The 20,775-nt window shown below is 39.1% G+C and overlaps 1 protein-coding gene across 5 annotated transcripts in view; it reads left to right on the forward strand.

Annotated features, from left to right (window-relative positions):
* Positions 1–19,916, forward strand: part of Sacs (sacsin molecular chaperone) — an 80,021-nt gene extending 60,105 nt beyond the window's left edge. For 4 of the 5 annotated variants that reach the window (XM_036199617.1, XM_036199618.1, XM_036199621.1 and 1 more), the window contains 2 exons: positions 2,990–3,016; positions 7,110–19,905. In XM_036199617.1, coding sequence (XP_036055510.1) covers positions 2,990–3,016; positions 7,110–18,667 — 11,585 coding nt within the window. In that variant the 3' untranslated portion in view covers positions 18,668–19,905. Of the gene's footprint in view, positions 1–2,989; positions 3,017–7,109 lie in introns of all 5 variants that reach the window. The other variant, XM_036199619.1, reaches the window with a different exon arrangement.
* Positions 19,917–20,775: the final 859 nt, after the last annotated feature.

Below are 20,775 nucleotides of genomic sequence, written 5' to 3' on the forward strand. Positions count from 1 at the left end.
GGACCAAACCCAGGGCCCAGGGCCTTGGACTTGCTAGGCAAGCACTCTACCAGTGAGCTAAATCCCTAACCCCTCTATCCATTTCTTGATGGAGAGTCTTCTGGTTTTTTGAAGCATACAATATATTATTATTATCTTTAGTTACCCTACTGTGCAGTAGTACTCAGAACTTCTTAATCTGACCTGTAACAATACTAATTGACCAACCTCTATCTATCCCACACATTCCGTCCCCCACTCTCCCAGCATCTGGTAACCACAGAGAAAGCTTGGGAGATACTCATGAGCTAGATATTAATAGATAAATAAAAGATAGCTGGGGAAGAAGTCCTGCTGTAAGGCTGGCAGTTGGAGCATGCTGGAATGTTAGTCCGTATTACTGTTGTACAGATGGCTGCCCAGTGTTTGGAAGGCTCTCTGAGACATCTGTTTTCTGCCTGGGGCTGAGTCTTATTATTACAGACCCAGCACTGAACTAGGCTAGGCCTGAGTGAAGTTCTGGCCTAGCCTTCCTAGAATGCTTCCTAGTGGATGGATGGAGTCTTTGTCTACTCTTTATTGTCTAAGTATGGGAGAGGAGTCCTGGAGGCATCCCTTGAGCCACACAGTATGTGATTCTGCAGGCCCTGGAGAGGTCTGTGGGTAGTAGCATGGGGGAATGGTCTTGGAGCTCTGTCTGGCTTTGGATGCTATCATGGTGGGTTTGGTAGTGGGCTTCAAGTCCAAGGCCTTGTCTTAGTTTCTTCTCCTTTCCCTAGGTAAGAGGCATCATCTGTGATGAGTATCTCCTGTTGTTTGCTCGCCACAACCCTTAGGTAGCAGAGCCTCTGTCATCATCTCCACTCAAAAAACTCAAGGAAATAAAAGGCTTTATTTAGATAACTTGGAATACAGAGTTGGAGACACAGTTCTAGTTTTGTTCTTTTTCATTTTTATTTGCAAATTAGATTATTTGAGGTTTAAATTACATGAGTAAATGGATGATTATCAGAAATTAGGTGAGAAGTGAATAGTTAGAAAATTCTGCCAGTAAATGGGTTTTAGATTAAAAAAAAAAAAAAAAAAAAAAAAAACCTAGCAAAAAGTAATTGAGTAGACAAATTCCCAGTGGAGTGGAACTAGGATCCTATTTACATGGTTCTTAATTTTCAAGATACTTCTTATGAGATGAGTTTACATGCTTTGTTACAATTAGTGACTCAAGAGTTGTCCTTAAATGTTTCAGTTTCCTGTGTATACCAAGCATTGTGCCAAATGAAATTAGTTAATAGATGAAAAAATCACAGCTGCATAGGATATGGATGTGAATCAACACTGCCATTCATGCAGTGGGTACTGCTGAGAATGGACTGGGTCTGCTGACTTGGGTGGCAAATCAGGGAGGGTGTTTTGAATTCTGTGTGGCACCCACAGGGCAAAGACTAAGCCTTCATGTCTCAGGGGCAGCATGTTTTCAATGATGACTTTGACACAACTTTATCACGATGTACACTGTTTATTGAAAAGATGATGACCTTGTATGTACAATATACAAATCTTCAGAAAATGTTGAACTTTTAATTGCTAGCCTCTAGCATACAGACAGAAGACTTGTGGAGGTGTTTGGGCCTACCAAACCCATAATTACTTGTTGGGGAAAAGGACCGTGTGCAAGGAAGAGTGTTCTAAGCCTGCCTTCACCTGTATCCAGGCCACTGCATCTATCTCTCCTTGAAACGAAGGCAGAACCTTGGTATCTCTCGCAGCCTTTCTTACTTCTCTGGTTATACAGCATTATGAGAACTTGCTTTTCTAAGACATTGTCTTTCCACCTTCTATCAGAAATCTTTTAAAGGCTTCTTGTTTTTCTAATTAAACAAAAACAAAAACCAGTCTTTGCCATTGTCCATGAGGCTTCTTTATTACCTGGTTCTATTTTATTTTGGGCATTATAAAGATGCTTGGTACACAGGAATGCTAAATCAGTGATTGCTGTTACCCATATCCTTCCTTGGTTTTGTTTTTCCTGATCATTTTCATATTTAAAGAATATTTATTTTTCTCTGTTAAGTACAGGCATTTGATTTTTCCCCATTCATCTCTTATTTCATGCAATCTCTGCATGCTTCCATAACACTGAACAACACAGCACCACACACCTGCATTTGTATAGTTACTTATAATCATTTGTCTAATCTGCCTTCCTCATTTGATACAAAGTCTGAGGGCATGTCTAGGAGTTTATTTCTAGCAATCTACACTTAGTATTGCCTGACTGACAAATGCTGCTAGTGAGGTAATTATTTTGATGAGACTTACAGTCCCTGACTTAGCCTTGGAATTGAGTTCAAGGAACCCCAATGCACAAACATTCCACAAAGGTGCAGTGGTATAAATTATAATAAGTAAATGACTTGCCTTAGGCATAGAAGGGTTAGTTGTCCACTGGAGCAGTTCTTAGGACTTTGTGATTATTGGTGGTTATCATAAGCAAGCAGTAGAATTTGTTTGATAAATTCACCCTTTCCTTCTCCTAAACCAAGAATTAAGTGTAATTTACTTTGTATAGTTGTATATTGTACATACAAGGTCATCATCTTTTCAATAAATAGTGTACATCCTGATAAAGTTGTGTAGATACTGAAGTATTTATAAAAATTCTATTTCTCTTTTTATCAGTTCTTCTCTAGGCCCTTTGACTGTTTGATGATAGCTTGTGAAAAGCCCATGGTTAGCTTGCAGCTAGCTGTGAACAGTGTGTTTTGTGCTTATAAACATGCCCTCTCCTTCTTCACTACTTTCTGAACCAAGTCTTGGTTCTTAGGACGCTTAGAGTTAATTTGCATCTGAATAGTTCTTTAATTCTGTTTAGAGCTTTGTTTTCTTTGCATAATGCTGTGTGGAAATTCTGCAGACAGCATTGCCTTAAGATGTAGAGTAATTTCTGTAGTGAGCTTGTGAAATATTGAACATTTTGGCCTTTCTAAGAATGGATTTAATTATATTCTAGCACAGCAGCTTCTCTGGGGATACTCAGGTAGGATCACTGACTGAATGTTGTGTTCATTTGAAACTTGATTGATTTATTGTCATTTGTTGGTTTGTTGAACCCTGTGTTGTTGTTTTGTTTTGTTTTTAACCTAAATAGCTAGAAATTATGTCAACCATTCTTTTTTCTGCTGGAAATAACTTAAAGGAGAGAGGAAACTACTAATATAGGCCTTTGTTATTGCAAACATTGATTAAAAAACATGTTTAAATGACTTGAAAACCTTTATTTCATAAATATTTAGTCTCAAATGAAAGGCACATGTGAAATTTGTATTTTCTCTGCTTAAATGGGGAGTGTGACATGAATGCACTTCTGTTATACACACAAATGCTCAGAGGAGAAATGAAGGAGGGGTACATTCTGGGAACTGTTTGAATTGCAGCCCAGTGTGCAGACTGGTCAGAGTAGGAAGTCCCTGTCTAGCTACAAGGAGCACGAAAGTGGCTGGTCTGCTTTCATTAGGGACAGTCAGATGATCTTACAATGCTGGGTGTGTCATTTTATTGATTGCCCACTCTTGTTGTTTTGCTTTAATAAATATCCTTATTATTATTTTTGTATTATTTTCCCAAGTTTATGTTTTACTTGGAAATTTAAAGGATGTAAGCTTTGACTTATAGAAATTGTTTTTATACATATCCTTTGAAGCAGGATATATATCTATACACACACATATATATGTAATCATATATATACACACACACACATATATAATTAGTTTAGAAACTAAATCGTTATTAGAGTGACAATTTTTATAAATATTAAATTTGGCTTCACTTTATATTAAAGGTATCTGATGCTTAATTGATAGCCTTTGTATTGGGAAAGTATAGTGAAAGAGGCAGCAAAGTCTCCATATGTGTAGCTACCCTATTAATGCCTGCCCTGGGGACTGTCCCATTTTGGTTACTGAATCTCTGTTGCTGCATCTCCTTTTCAAGTCCAACCAGGCCTGATAATAGAGGCCTGTAATACCAGCTGCTCCTGAGGCAAAGGCAAGAAGATTGTAGTAAGTTCAAGGCCAACCTGAACTACAAAGTGGGTTCAAGGCCAGCCTGGGGCAACTTAGTGAGAATCTATGAAAAGTAAAGTAAAAAGAGAATTGGGTTTTGCCTTGCTTGTCTAAGACCTTGTAGTCAGTGCCCAGTATTACAAGAAAAACAACCAAAGGCCAAAGGCAAGATGTCAGTGGCAGAGTATCAGTGCAGACTTTCTGGGAATCAGTGGACAGTTAGAGCTAGAATAAGATGCTTCTGAAAGGCCCAGAGCCCTATAGCACCACATCTAGACTTGGGTGCTGGTGGAGTCCTGACTGGCAGGCACTAGGCTGCCTTTTCCTTTATTTCCCCCAAACCCGTACATTGGGCTTTTCTTTTTCTTCATTCTTTTCTTTTCTTCTTAAAGATGTGCCTTATATAGAGTGTATCAGTTAATTGGACATCTGCTGTTCGTCTGTGTTTACAAGGACTTGAATCTTCCATTATTAGAACTCACCAGCTATCAAAGCTGCCATTGCCACTGTGTACCCGAAAAGCAAAAAGAACTGCCATGTACCCAGTGCCTTGAGTTAGCGTTGTCCAGTAGAGTGCACCTCTGGAGGAGTTTACATAAAGCATTTGGAACTAAATCATCATTGTTAAGAGACTTTTTACGTTGATTGATACTTTTGCTTTCTGACCATGTTGCATTTATTCAGATTAGCAAGGAACAGACATGTGAATAAATGGAAACAAAAATAGCAGTCTCTGAGTAGAGACCGGTTGTATCGATATTGTTTCCAGTGTCAAAGAGATGGATGGACTCATCTATGGCAAACCAAACTTATGCATAAGAATTCTTCCTAAGTTAAAGTTGAATGTACCTGGTAATAGTTTGCTGTCCCTAGGAACAGTTTTTCAGAAGCATAGTTAGATGTGTTTGACCTTGCTGAAAATTATGAAAGCCACAAAGCCTGGAAGTCATTTATTAAAATGCCCACAAGTTGTTTTGCTCATCCTAGTAGCGGTGTTTTAGAGGCCTTCTAGTGGAGGGCATGGAGAGTACTGTGTGAACATTTATTCTTCAGGGTTAACAGCTAACAGAGTAGCTGGAACTTGGGACTTCCACTTGAATTAACTAATGCACTTAGAGTTGTGCCTGTCTACATTTTCTCTCTCCTTTACTTCTATTGTTTTTCCAGTTGAGCATGACTGACACATTAGTTGCATGCTATCTGTGAGGTGTGTGTGTCCTGACATTTTATTTACACATTTATATCAAGTATTTTTCCTAAAGGTAAGTATGTTTTGTAAATTGCCAAATTTTATGCCAGGATATTAGGCAGGATTAGCATTAGACTGCATGTGATATTGCAATTTACATAGGACATACATGGTACATATTTAAGATTTTGCTTTCTGGGTATTCTGAATTTGAATTTTCGACATTTTTATATCTTTAACATTATGTCTTTGCTTTACTTTATGACTTGGATATTCAGTTATAGCTAATTCTAGTCTGTAAGCACTTTAAAAAACATTATTATAAAATTAAATTTAATTCACTCCATAGCTCAAAGAAACTACATTGATTGTATTGCTGACATTTTAATTTTTAAAATATTACTTAAATTATTCTGTCACATGACATAGAAACTGAAAATGTTCTGAATGTGGGTATTATCACTCTCCTAAAGTTTCAAAAGTGTGTCTTTGCTGGGATTTCTAGGTCAGTGATTTGAAAATAGCATGGAGGTAATTTTGGAGTAGAGAGTAAAGCCTTTGAAACAAAGATGCCCTTCCTTGATTAAAAAGTATTAGAGTAGGGGGAGGGGAGGGTGCAAAAGACATGAATACAGTATCTTTAGTCTGCAGTCCTGAGTTACAGCTGCTTTGTACTGAAGACAATCAGCTCTTAATGTTCACACTCAAGTCTCCATGCCCTCTGTAAGGCCTTTGAAGCACCTCACATATGACATTCTCAAAAAAAAAAAAAAAAAAAAGTTACATACAAAAGCCCCAAGAGCCTGAGGTATACCTCTTGTTACTGTGTTTCCCAAAATTGCTTATAAGGATCTAGAAGTCATTTGCACATAGGGGAAAGATAAATGTGGGCAAATATATACCTACAAGAATACTTTTCTGTTTTGTTGTTACTGATATTAAATATCAAAAATACTCTGACATACAAAATATACTTTAAAGGGATGTTCATTTCTAGGCAATCTATTAAGATAAGCAATTGCCCCCCTTCCCCACCAAAGGGAGAGAATTCTGTTACTCTCCCTAGTTTACAAGCATTCAGAAATAGAGCTGTTTTGGTGGGAAGAAATATCTGCCCTTACAGCCGCACTCCACATGTTCAGTTTGTTTGCCTTGAAGCATTTCTACAAAATCCCTGGTTCTACAGAGCACACTTTAATAAATAGCAAGCTTGGCCAAACTGTAGCTGTGCTGTGTATAGGACAGTCTGTGGGTAGAGCCTCCTCCCCATTGCTTTCCAGATGAGTGAGTTCAAGGCTCTAAGACATTAGCTGATACTCGATTGCATATGTGATTAGAAACTCACAGGAAAGTCCATGAGACCATTGCTACCTGCATTTCAGAAAGTGTTAGCTTCTGAATGGAGACTGCAGCCTCTGCTCTGACTTTGAGCCTTTCTCTTCTTCCTACACAGTCATGCAGGTGAGGTGCCGAAAATACATAAGCCCCAAAGATATTTGTATTGGGTCTGCTTATCAATGTTTACCCATTAACTGAAAAATATGTAAATTTTATCTGCATTTTGTTTGGTATTTTTACTTGTGGACAGCTAAACATTGTTTTTCACGTTGATTCCATCTCTAGAACACTAGATTCTTTTGAATTCACATTTTATGTATTTTTATATTTACTTAAAATAAGCACTTTGTGAAGAAATGACTTCTTTTAGAGGTTATTATAAGTATTATTTTATGTATAGACTATCATTATTTTAAAATTACTTTAGTTATACTGAATTTTTGCATCTTCTCAAAACAGCTTTCTAGTGCCATCTTAACTGTGAGACCAGAAGAATTTAAAGTAGAATTGTGCATAACATTTCTGTGTGTGGTTTACAGGAAGACCATGTACTCAGCTGCAGCTTCTAAATCCAGAACGATTTGCACGTCTTATTAAAGAAGTAATGAATACATTCTGGCCTGGCAGGGAGTTGGTGGTTCAGTGGTATCCATTCAGTGAAGACAAACATCACCCATCCATTTCATGGCTTAAAATGGTTTGGAAGAATCTCTATATACACTTTTCCGAGGATTTGACTTTGTTTGATGAGATGCCACTTATTCCCAGAACTCTACTGGATGAAGATCAGACGTGTGTGGAACTCATTAGACTCAGGATCCCATCAGTAGTCATTTTAGATGATGAAACTGAAGCGCAGCTTCCAGAATTCTTAGCAGATATTGTACAAAAACTTGGGGGGATTGTCCTGAAAAGGTTAGATACCTCTATTCAGCATCCACTTGTTAAAAAATACATCCATTCACCACTACCGAGTGCTGTTCTGCAGATAATGGAGAAGATACCACTGCAGAAGTTATGTAACCAAATAGCATCATTACTTCCAACCCACAAGGATGCTCTAAGGAAGTTTCTGGCCAGCTTAACTGATACCAGTGAAAAAGAGAAAAGAATAATTCAAGAATTGACAATATTCAAAAGAATTAATCACTCATCTGATCAAGGGGTTTCCTCTTACACAAAATTAAAAGGATGTAAAGTTTTGGATCATACTGCCAAACTTCCAGCAGATCTGCGACTATCTCTTTCAGTGATAGATAGTAGTGATGAAGCTACCATTCGTTTGGCAAACATGTTGAAAATTGAAAAATTAAAGACTACAAGCTGTTTAAAGTTTGTTTTAAAAGATATTGAAAATGCGTTTTATACACAGGAAGAGGTAACACATCTTATGCTGTGGATCCTTGAGAATCTGTCCTCTCTTAAAAATGAGAATCCAAATGTGCTTGATTGGCTGATGCCATTAAAATTCATCCCTATGTCACAGGAGCGTGTGGTAACAGCCAGTGAACTCTTTGATCCTGATATAGAGGTACTAAGGGATCTCTTTTATAATGAGGAGGAAGCCTGCTTCCCACCTGCAATTTTTACCTCATCAGATATTCTTCACTCTTTGAGACAGATTGGTTTAAAAAATGAAGCCAGCCTGAAAGAGAAGGATGTTGTGCAAGTGGCAAAAAAAATTGAAGCTTTACAAGTCAGTTCCTGTCAGAATCAGGATGGTCTCCTGAAGAAAGCCAAAACACTCTTACTAGTCTTGAATAAGAACCATACACTCTTCCAGTCTTCTGAAGGGAAGATGGCATTGAAGAAAATAAAATGGGTTCCAGCCTGCAAGGAAAGGCCTCCAAATTATCCAGGTTCCTTAGTCTGGAAAGGGGATCTCTGTAATCTTTGTGCACCTCCAGATATGTGTGATGCAGCACATGCAGTTCTAGTGGGCTCCTCACTTCCTCTTGTGGAAAGTGTCCATGTAAACTTGGAGAAGGCTCTAGGCATCTTCACAAAGCCTAGCATCAGTGCTGTCTTAAAACACTTTAAAATTGTTGTTGACTGGTATACTTCAAAAACCTTCAGTGATGAAGATTACTACCAGTTCCAACATATTTTGCTTGAAATTTATGGGTTCATGCACGATCATCTGAATGAAGGGAAGGATTCTTTTAAAGCCTTGAAATTTCCATGGGTTTGGACTGGCAAAAACTTTTGTCCTCTTGCCCAGGCTGTGATAAAACCAATTCATGATCTGGATCTTCAGCCTTATTTATATAATGTGCCTAAAACAATGGCAAAATTCCACCAGCTGTTTAAGGCCTGTGGCTCAATAGAAGAGTTAACATCAGATCATATTTCCATGGTCATTCAGAAGGTTTATCTCACAAGTGACCAGGAGTTGAGTGAACAAGAAAGTAAACAAAATCTTCATCTTATGTTGAATATTATGCGATGGCTCTATAGCAACCAGATTCCAGCAAGCCCTAATACACCAGTTCCAATTTATCATAGCAAAAATCCTTCCAAACTTGTCATGAAGCCAATTCATGAGTGCTGTTATTGTGATATCAAAGTTGATGACCTCAATGACTTACTTGAAGATTCAGTGGAACCAATCATTTTGGTACATGAGGACATACCCATGAAAACTGCGGAGTGGCTAAAAGTTCCCTGCCTTAGTACAAGACTGATCAACCCTGAAAACATGGGGTTTGAGCAGTCAGGACAAAGAGAGCCTCTTACTGTAAGGATTAAAAATATTTTGGAAGAATATCCTTCTGTGTCAGATATTTTTAAAGAGCTTCTCCAAAACGCCGATGATGCAAATGCTACAGAATGCAGTTTCATGATTGATATGAGAAGAAATATGGACATCAGAGAGAATCTCCTAGACCCAGGGATGGCAGCTTGCCATGGACCTGCTTTGTGGTCATTCAACAATTCTGAATTCTCAGATTCAGATTTTATAAACATAACCAGGTTAGGAGAATCTTTAAAAAGGGGAGAAGTTGACAAAGTTGGGAAATTTGGCCTTGGATTTAATTCGGTATACCACATTACTGACATTCCCATCATTATGAGTCGAGAATTTATGATTATGTTTGATCCGAACATAAATCATATCAGTAAACACATAAAAGATAGATCTAATCCTGGAATCAAAATTAATTGGAGTAAACAGCAGAAAAGACTTAGGAAATTTCCAAATCAGTTCAAACCATTTATAGATGTCTTTGGCTGTCAGTTACCTTTGGCTGTAGAAGCCCCTTATAGCTACAATGGAACTCTTTTCCGGCTGTCCTTTAGAACACAGCAGGAAGCAAAAGTGAGTGAAGTTAGCAGTACCTGTTACAACACTGCAGATATTTACTCCCTAGTGGATGAATTTAGCCTTTGTGGGCACAGACTTATCATTTTCACTCAGAGTGTAAACTCAATGTATTTGAAATACTTGAAGATAGAAGAAACCAACCCTAGCTTAGCACAAGATACAGTCATAATTAAGAAAAAAGCCTGCCCCTCCAAAGCATTGAGTGCACCAGTGTTGAGTGTTTTAAAAGAAGCTGCTAAACTCATGAAGACTTGTGGCAGCAGCAACAAGAAGCTCCCCACCGATGTGCCAAAGTCATCTTGCATTCTTCAGATCACAGTCGAAGAATTTCACCATGTGTTTAGGAGGATTGCTGACTTACAGTCACCATTGTTTAGAGGTCCAGATGATGACCCAGCTACTCTCTTTGAAATGGCTAAGTCTGGCCAGTCAAAAAAGCCATCAGATGAGTTGCCACAAAAGACGGTAGATTGCACCACGTGGCTTATATGCTCCTGCATGGATACAGGAGAGGCTCTCAAGTTTTCCTTGAATGAAAGTGGAAAAAGACTAGGGCTGGTTCCTTGTGGGGCAGTAGGCGTTCTTTTACATGAAATCCAGGAGCAGAAGTGGACTGTGAAACCACACATAGGAGAGGTGTTTTGCTATTTACCTCTCCGAATAAAAACAGGGCTGCCAATTCACATCAATGGGTGCTTTGCTGTTACTTCAAATAGGAAAGAAATCTGGAAGACAGATACAAAAGGGCGATGGAATACCACATTCATGAGGCATGTCATTGTGAAAGCTTACTTACAAGCCCTCAGTGTCTTACGGGACCTTGCCACTGGTGGGGAGCTGACTGATTATACCTACTATGCTGTGTGGCCTGATCCTGATCTAGTTCATGATGACTTCTCTGTGATTTGCCAAGGATTTTATGAAGATATAGCTCATGGGAAGGGGAAGGAGTTGACCAGAGTCTTCTCTGATGGTTCTACTTGGGTTTCCATGAAGAATGTGAGATTTCTAGATGACTCTATACTTCAAAGGAAAGATGTTGGTTCAGCAGCCTTCAAGATATTTCTGAAGTACCTCAAGAAAACAGGTTCCAAAAACCTCTGTGCTGTTGAGCTTCCTTCTTCAGTAAAAGCAGGATTTGAAGAGGCTGGCTGCAAACAGATACTGCTTGAAAATACATTTTCAGAGAGACAGTTTTTTTCAGAAGTCTTTTTTCCTAATATTCAGGAAATTGAAGCAGAACTGAGAGATCCTTTAATGAATTTTGTCCTAAATGAAAAACTGGATGAATTCTCAGGAATTCTTCGTGTTACCCCATGTGTTCCTTGCTCCTTGGAGGGCCATCCTTTGGTTTTGCCATCAAGATTGATCCACCCTGAAGGACGAGTTGCAAAGCTATTTGATACTAAAGATGGGAGATTCCCTTATGGCTCTACACAGGATTACCTCAATCCTATTATTTTGATTAAGCTAGTTCAGTTAGGCATGGCAAAAGACGATATTTTATGGGATGACATGCTAGAGCGTGCTGAGTCAGTAGCTGAGATTAATAAAAGTGACCATGCTGCTGCCTGTCTAAGGAGCAGTATTCTCCTAAGCCTTATTGATGAGAAGCTAAAAATAAGGGATCCTAGAGCAAAGGATTTTTCTGCAAAATACCAAACAATCCCCTTCCTCCCGTTTCTAACAAAGCCAGCAGGTTTTTCTTTAGAGTGGAAAGGGAACAGTTTTAAGCCTGAAACCATGTTTGCAGCAACGGACCTTTACACAGCTGAACATCAAGATATAGTCTGCCTTTTGCAACCAATTCTCAATGAAAATTCCCATTCCTTTAGAGGCTGTGGTTCAGTGTCATTGGCTGTTAAGGAGTTTTTGGGTTTACTAAAGAAGCCAACAGTTGATCTGGTAATAAACCAGTTGAAGCAAGTTGCAAAATCAGTTGACGATGGCATTACATTGTATCAGGAAAATATCACCAATGCTTGCTACAAGTATCTCCATGAAGCAATGATGCAGAATGAAATGGCCAAGGCAGCAATTATTGAAAAGCTAAAACCATTTCGTTTCATTCTGGTTGAGAATGTCTATGTTGAGTCAGAAAGAGTTTCTTTTCATTTGAATTTTGAAGCAGCACCATACCTTTATCAGTTACCTAACAAGTATAAAAATAATTTCCGTGAACTTTTTGAAAGTGTGGGTGTGCGGCAGTCATTTACAGTTGAAGATTTTGCCCTAGTTTTAGAGACTATTGATCAAGAAAGAGGAAAAAAACAAATAACAGAAGAGAATTTTCAGCTTTGCCGACGAATAGTCAGTGAAGGAATCTGGAGTCTCATTAGAGAAAAGAGACAAGAATTCTGTGAGAAAAATTATGGCAAAATATTACTGCCAGACACTAATCTCCTGCTTCTCCCTGCTAAGTCATTATGCTACAATGACTGTCCCTGGATAAAAGTAAAGGATTCTACTGTTAAGTATTGCCATGCTGACATACCCCGGGAAGTAGCTGTAAAACTAGGAGCAATACCAAAGAGACATAAAGCCTTAGAAAGATATGCATCCAATGTCTGTTTCACAGCTCTAGGCACAGAATTTGGGCAGAAAGAAAAACTGACCAGCAGAATTAAGAGCATACTCAATGCCTACCCTTCAGAAAAGGAAATGCTGAAAGAGCTTCTTCAAAATGCTGATGATGCAAAGGCCACAGAAATCTGCTTTGTGTTTGATCCTAGACAGCATCCTGTTGACCGAATATTTGATGATAAGTGGGCCCCACTGCAAGGGCCAGCACTGTGTGTGTACAACAACCAGCCATTCACAGAAGATGATGTGAGAGGAATTCAGAATCTTGGGAAAGGCACCAAAGAAGGAAATCCTTGCAAAACGGGACAATATGGAATCGGGTTCAATTCTGTGTATCACATTACAGACTGCCCTTCTTTTATTTCTGGCAATGATATCCTGTGTATTTTTGATCCCCATGCCAGATATGCACCAGGAGCCACATCAGTTAGTCCTGGACGTATGTTTAGAGATTTGGATGCAGACTTTAGAACCCAGTTCTCAGATGTTCTGGATCTTTATTTGGGAAACCATTTTAAACTGGACAATTGTACAATGTTTAGATTTCCTCTGCGTAATGCAGAAATGGCACAAGTTTCAGAAATTTCCTCCGTTCCATCATCAGACAGAATGGTCCAGAATCTTTTGGACAAATTGCGCTCTGACGGGGCAGAACTTCTGATGTTTCTCAATCACATGGAAAAAATATCTATTTGTGAAATAGATAAGACCACAGGAGGTTTGAATGTGCTCTATTCAGTGAAGGGCAAGATCACTGATGGAGACCGACTGAAAAGGAAGCAATTCCACGCCTCTGTAATTGATAGTGTTACTAAAAAGAGGCAGCTCAAGGATATCCCAGTTCAACAGATAACCTACACTATGGACACTGAGGATTCTGAAGGAAATCTGACCACATGGCTGATCTGCAATAGATCAGGATTTTCAAGTATGGACAAAGTATCCAAAAGTGTTGTATCAGCTCATAAGAACCAAGACATCACTCTCTTTCCACGTGGTGGGGTAGCTGCCTGCATTACTCACAACTACAAAAAGCCTCACAGGGCCTTCTGCTTTCTGCCTCTCTCTCTGGAGACAGGGCTGCCATTTCATGTTAACGGCCACTTTGCTCTAGATTCAGCCAGAAGAAACTTGTGGCGTGATGATAATGGGGTTGGTGTTCGAAGTGACTGGAATAATAGTTTAATGACGGCATTAATAGCACCTGCATATGTTGAATTGCTAATCCAGTTAAAAAAACGGTATTTCCCTGGTTCTGACCCAACATTATCAGTTTTACAGAACACACCCATTCATGTTGTAAAGGACACATTAAAGAAGTTTCTGTCCTTCTTTCCAGTTAACAGGCTTGATCTGCAGCCAGATCTATATTGCTTAGTAAAAGCACTTTACAGTTGCATTCATGAAGACATGAAACGTCTTTTACCTGTTGTTCGTGCTCCAAATATTGATGGCTCCGATTTGCACTCTGCAGTTATAATTACTTGGATCAATATGTCTACTTTGAATAAAACTAGACCATTTTTTGATAACTTGCTACAGGATGAATTACAGCACCTTAAAAATGCAGATTATAACATCACAACTCGAAAAACAGTTGCAGAGAATGTCTACAGGCTAAAGCACCTGCTTTTAGAAATTGGGTTCAACTTGGTTTATAACTGTGATGAAACTGCCAATCTTTACCACTGTCTCATAGATGCAGATATTCCTGTTAGCTATGTGACTCCAGCTGATGTTAGGTCCTTCTTAATGACTTTCTCGTCTCCTGATACTAATTGCCATATTGGGAAGCTGCCTTGCCGTCTTCAGCAAACTAACCTAAAACTTTTTCATAGTTTAAAACTTTTAGTTGATTACTGTTTTAAAGATGCTGAAGAAAGTGAGTTTGAAGTTGAGGGACTGCCTCTGCTCATCACACTGGACAGCGTTTTGCAGATTTTTGATGGTAAACGACCCAAGTTTCTAACAACATACCACGAATTAATTCCATCACGTAAAGACTTGTTTATGAACACCTTATACTTGAAATACAGTAGTGTTTTGTTGAACTGCAAAGTTGCAAAAGTGTTTGACATTTCCAGCTTTGCTGACTTACTCTCTTCTGTGTTGCCTCGTGAATATAAGACCAAAAACTGTGCAAAGTGGAAAGACAATTTTGCCAGTGAATCTTGGCTTAAGAATGCTTGGCATTTTATCAGTGAATCTGTAAGTGTCACAGAAGATCAGGAAGAACCCAAGCCAGCATTTGATGTCATTGTTGACATCCTCAAAGACTGGGCATTGCTTCCAGGAACCAAGTTCACTGTGTCAGCCAGTCAGCTTGTTGTTCCTGAGGGAGATGTGCTGATTCCACTGAGCCTCATGCACATTGCCGTTTTCCCAAATGCTCAGAGTGATAAGGTGTTTCACGCTCTAATGAAAGCCGGCTGTATTCAGCTTGCTTTGAACAAAATCTGCTCTAAAGACAGTGCATTAGTTCCTCTGCTGTCAAGTCACACAGCAAACATAGAGAGTCCCACAAGCATCCTGAAGGCTGTACATTATATGGTTCAAACTTCAACATTTAGGACTGAAAAACTAGTGGAAAATGACTTTGAAGCACTTTTAATGTATTTCAACTGTAATTTGAGTCACTTGATGTCCCAGGATGACATAAAAATTTTAAAGTCTCTTCCATGCTACAAATCCATCAGTGGCCGCTATATGAGCATTGCAAAATTTGGAACATGTTATGTGCTTACCAAAAGTATTCCTTCAGCTGAAGTGGAAAAATGGACCCAGTCATCATCATCTGCATTTCTTGAAGAAAAGATATATTTAAAAGAACTGTATGAGGTGCTTGGCTGTGTGCCAGTAGATGATCTGGAGGTGTATTTGAAACACCTTCTGCCAAAAATTGAAAATCTCTCTTATGAGGCAAAATTAGAGCACTTGATCTATCTGAAGAATAGATTGTCAAGCATTGAAGAGCTGTCAGAGATTAAGGAACAACTTTTTGAAAAGCTGGAAAGCTTATTGATTATCCATGATGCCAACAATCGACTAAAACAAGCAAAACATTTCTATGATAGAACTGTGAGAGTTTTTGAAGTTATGCTTCCTGAAAAATTGTTTATTCCTAAAGAGTTCTTTAAAAAATTGGAACAAGTAATAAAACCTAAAAATCAAGTTGCCTTTATGACATCCTGGGTGGAATTCTTGAGAAATGTTGGACTAAAGTACGTACTTTCCCAGCAGCAGCTGCTACAGTTTGCTAAGGAAATCAGTGTGAGGGCAAATACAGAAAACTGGTCTAAAGAAACCCTGCAAAATACAGTTGACATCCTTCTCCATCACATATTCCAAGAACGAGTGGATTTGTTATCTGGGAATTTTCTGAAGGAACTATCCTTAATACCATTCTTGTGTCCTGAACGGGCCCCTGCTGAATACATTCGATTTCACCCTCAGTACCAGGAGGTAAATGGAACACTTCCTCTCATAAAGTTCAATGGAGCACAAGTGAATCCAAAGTTCAAGCAGTGTGATGTGCTCCAGCTGCTGTGGACATCCTGCCCTATTCTTCCAGAGAAAGCTACACCCTTGAGCATCAAAGAACAAGAAGGCAGTGACCTTGGTCCACAGGAACAGCTTGAGCAAGTTTTAAATATGCTTAATGTTAACTTGGACCCCCCTCTTGATAAGGTCATTAATAATTGCAGAAACATTTGCAACATAACAACTTTGGATGAAGAAATGGTAAAAACTAGAGCTAAGGTCCTAAGGAGCATATATGAATTTCTCAGTGCAGAAAAACGGGAGTTCCGTTTTCAGCTTCGGGGTGTTGCTTTTGTGATGGTCGAAGATGGCTGGAAACTTCTGAAGCCTGAGGAAGTAGTGATAAACCTGGAATATGAAGCTGATTTTAAACCTTACTTGTACAAGCTACCTTTAGAGCTTGGCACATTTCATCAGCTGTTCAAACATTTAGGCACTGAAGATATTATTTCAACTAAGCAATATGTTGAAGTATTAAGCCGCATATTCAAAAATTCTGAAGGAAAGCAGTTAGATCCTAATGAAATGCGCACAGTTAAGAGAGTGGTTTCTGGTCTATTCAAGAGTCTACAAAATGATTCAGTCAAGGTGAGGAGTGATCTGGAGAATGCCCGGGACCTGGCACTCTACCTTCCGAGCCAGGACGGTAGGTTAGTGAAGTCAAGCATCTTGGTGTTTGATGATGCACCACACTATAAAAGTAGAATCCAAGGCAATATTGGTGTGCAAATGTTAGTTGATCTTAGCCAGTGCTACTTAGGGAAAGACCACGGTTTCCACACTAAGCTGATAATGCTTTTTCCTCAAAAGCTTCGACCTCGTCTGCTGAGCAGTATACTTGAAGAGCAGCTTGATGAAGAGACTCCCAAAGTGTGCCAGTTTGGAGCATTGTGCTCTCTTCAGGGAAGACTGCAGCTTCTCTTGTCTTCAGAGCAGTTCATCACAGGACTCATTAGAATCATGAAACATGAAAATGATAATGCTTTCCTGGCCAATGAAGAAAAAGCCATCAGACTTTGCAAAGCTCTAAGAGAAGGGCTGAAAGTGTCCTGTTTTGAAAAGCTTCAGACAACATTAAGGGTTAAAGGTTTTAATCCTATTCCCCATAGCAGGAGTGAAACTTTCGCTTTTCTGAAGCGGTTTGGCAACGCAGTCATCTTGCTCTACATCCAGCATTCAGACAGTAAAGACATTAACTTCCTGCTAGCCTTAGCAATGACACTTAAATCAGCAACTGACAACTTGATTTCTGACACATCATATTTAATTGCTATGCTGGGATGCAACGACATTTACAGGATCAGCGAGAAACTTGATAGTTTAGGGGTAAAATACGACTCTTCTGAGCCATCAAAACTGGAACTTCCCATGCCTGGTACACCAATACCTGCTGAGATCCATTATACACTGCTTATGGATCCAATGAATGTTTTTTATCCTGGGGAATATGTTGGGTACCTTGTGGATGCTGAAGGTGGTGATATCTACGGGTCATACCAGCCAACATACACATATGCAATTATTGTGCAAGAAGTTGAAAGAGAAGATGCTGACAATACCAGTTTCCTAGGAAAGATCTATCAGATTGATATTGGCTACAGTGAGTATAAGATAGTCAGCTCTCTTGATCTGTACAAGTTCTCAAGGCCCGAAGAAAGCTCTCAGAGCAGAGACAGTGCTCCCACCACGCCAACAAGCCCCACAGAATTCCCAACTCCTGGTCTAAGAAGCATTCCTCCTCTTTTCTCGGGCAGAGAGAGCCACAAGTCTCCCTCCTCCAAACACCACTCCCCGAAAAAGCTCAAGGTAAATGCTTTACCAGAAATCTTAAAAGAAGTGACATCTGTGGTGGAGCAAGCTTGGAAGCTTCCAGAATCAGAACGAAAGAAGATCATTAGACGGTTGTATTTGAAATGGCACCCTGACAAAAATCCAGAGAATCATGATATTGCTAATGAAGTTTTCAAACATCTGCAGAATGAAATCAACAGATTAGAAAAACAGGCTTTTCTAGATCAAAATGCAGACAGAGCTTCAAGAAGAACATTTTCAACACCTGCATCCCGATTTCAGTCAGACAAGTACTCTTTTCAGAGGTTTTATACTTCATGGAATCAAGAAGCCACAAGCCATAAATCTGAAAGGCAACAGCAAAGTAAAGAAAAATGCCCCCCTTCTGCTGGACAGACATACTCCCAGAGGTTCTTTGTCCCTCCTACCTTCAAGTCTGTGGGCAATCCGGTGGAAGCCCGGAGATGGCTAAGACAAGCCAGAGCAAACTTCTCAGCTGCCAGGAATGACCTTCACAAGAATGCCAATGAGTGGGTGTGCTTCAAGTGCTACCTTTCCACCAAGTTAGCCTTGATTGCGGCTGACTATGCTGTCCGGGGGAAGTCCGACAAAGACGTCAAGCCAACTGCACTTGCCCAGAAGATTGAGGAGTACAGTCAGCAGCTGGAAGGGCTGACGAATGATGTGCACACACTGGAAGCCTATGGTGTAGATAGCTTGAAAACTAGATACCCTGACCTGCTTCCTTTCCCACAGATCCCCAACGACAGGTTCACGTCTGAGGTTGCCATGAGGGTGATGGAATGTACTGCCTGTATTATCATAAAACTTGAGAATTTTATACAACAAAAGGTGTGAAAGTATTTAAAGAAAAAAGCAGAGCCAGGTCTGATGTGTTATAGCACAAATACGAATTTCTGTACTTCATTCAGCTTCATTGCCAGTACCTGGGAGTTGTGAAGCATTCAGCAGAATGTTCTGGAAACATTTTGAAGCTGTATGACTCCTAATAGAAACCTTAGCAGAATTGAAAACTGATTTTGAAGATGGCGGTGAACTGTAGAGTTCCTAGGAGTGTTTGAACAATTGGGTGGCACATTATTGAGCTGCACTTTATGTAACCAAAGCTTAGCAGTTTGTTAGATAAGAGTCTACACACGTCTCTGGTTAGGAGGAAGGTAGTTTTGTTTTTAAACATGTTTTTGACATTAGGAAACACTGGACATATGAGGGAACTGGGTCTTTGGAGCCTATCACTTTCTAAGTGGACACTTTAGATGCATGATTTTCTTATCAGCTGGATCTGATTGTGCGTTTGGTGCAGTTTCAAATCTTAAGTTGTACATTTTAAAATGGTACAGTATTTAATCCTGACTATTACTTGACTACGAGTGTGAAGATGGTCCTTGGAGTGCACTGGGTGCACTTTACATCTTTATTTTGATTTTTTATACTTGTGTTTGCAAGCTTCCTGATTTCTGAAGATAACTTATGGAAATCTCAGAGTGCCGGTTCCTACTACTAGATATTGTTTCTAAAACTGCTTAACAACATGACATTTATCAAAAGAACATTGGCGTTATGTTTTGTGTACATATTTTCCACAAATGTCATAATTTGTATAGTATGGCTGAACAGGATGCAATCTTTTGTTGTCTAAAGGTGCTGCAGTGAAAAAAAACTGTCTTTCAATATGGCACTTAGTGGGAATTTTAAAATTTTTATTTTAAGTACATTAAAATTGCTCAAATTGTTGAGGTGATATGCAGTAGTTTACAAAGGGAATTATCAGTGTGTTCTATCCCCCATGAATGACTGAGAACTGACATTTAATTTTCATGATGTTTGAAAGTCCTAACATACATATTTAACATATCCTTTTGCATAATGTCAAAGAAAGGAAATAGTAACTTATATAAGTGCACTGGCTGTAAATGATGCTTAAATATATTTTATGCAATTAAGGGCTTAAATACAGAACATGTTAGATTTTTTTTACTTCATTTGTAATAAGGAATGTTAATTGCTTCTGGATGTGAATCATGAATATTTTCTGCTGTTAATATTAAATGCCATAATTTTAATAAATAAAATGTATATAGAAAATAATTTTTATTTGGTTTTTAAAATTTTTTGTTTTGAGATTTTAGTTTTATTTTTGTGTATGGGTGTTTTGGATGTGTCCACGTACCACGTGCATGCAGTACCCTCAGAGTCCAGAAGAGGGCATCAGATCTTCTGGGACATGAGTTAAAAATTATGTTGAACCACCATGTGAATCTGGGTCCTCTGGTGGAGCAGTCAGTGCTCCTGACTGCTGAGCATCTCTGCAGTCTCAGGTGATTTCTTGAGAAATACAATTTGTGGAAATCAAGCTTAGTGTTTCCCATGTTTTGAGTTTTGGTATGTATCTGTATGTGTTCGTTGTGAGTTTCAGGATAGCATTGTCCTGTGTGTTTCATACTGAGATGTTAGGTTTCCTTGTGATTAACTGATAGAAAGTACACAATTATGCAGCCTTACTAGGTATTCACTGATTTAGTTAAGAGCTTGCTTTACCTCTGTAGGGAACAGAATTAGTTGGGGTGGGGTTGAAAATAACTGAACCATATCAAGCATCTCTGACAGTTCCTGTGTTTCAGGACAGCCCTGTGTTTGGGGCTGGTTCACATATGAGCCCTAACTTTTGGAATATGGTTTGTGCCTCAGGCACCAGACTTCTGAAGGTAAGTGATTGAGGGCTAAACGTTCTGCTGTGGTGCTACCCAATTCTGCTTTACTTAAAAAGTGTGTGTTATTTTGATGCTTAGATTCAGCACTTAGAACTTTCAATGCTAAAATTACACAGAAAACTCTGTCTGGCCTTTGTGATAGCTAATCTAGTTGAAAATAAACCAAACAACTCAGGTTAATAATCCCTAAGATGAAGTATTAGGTCCAGATGTGTTTCAGATTTTCACATCAGT

The sequence above is a fragment of the Onychomys torridus genome, chromosome 9 (genome assembly GCF_903995425.1).
Source record: "Onychomys torridus chromosome 9, mOncTor1.1, whole genome shotgun sequence".
Lineage (NCBI taxonomy): Eukaryota > Metazoa > Chordata > Mammalia > Rodentia > Cricetidae > Onychomys > Onychomys torridus.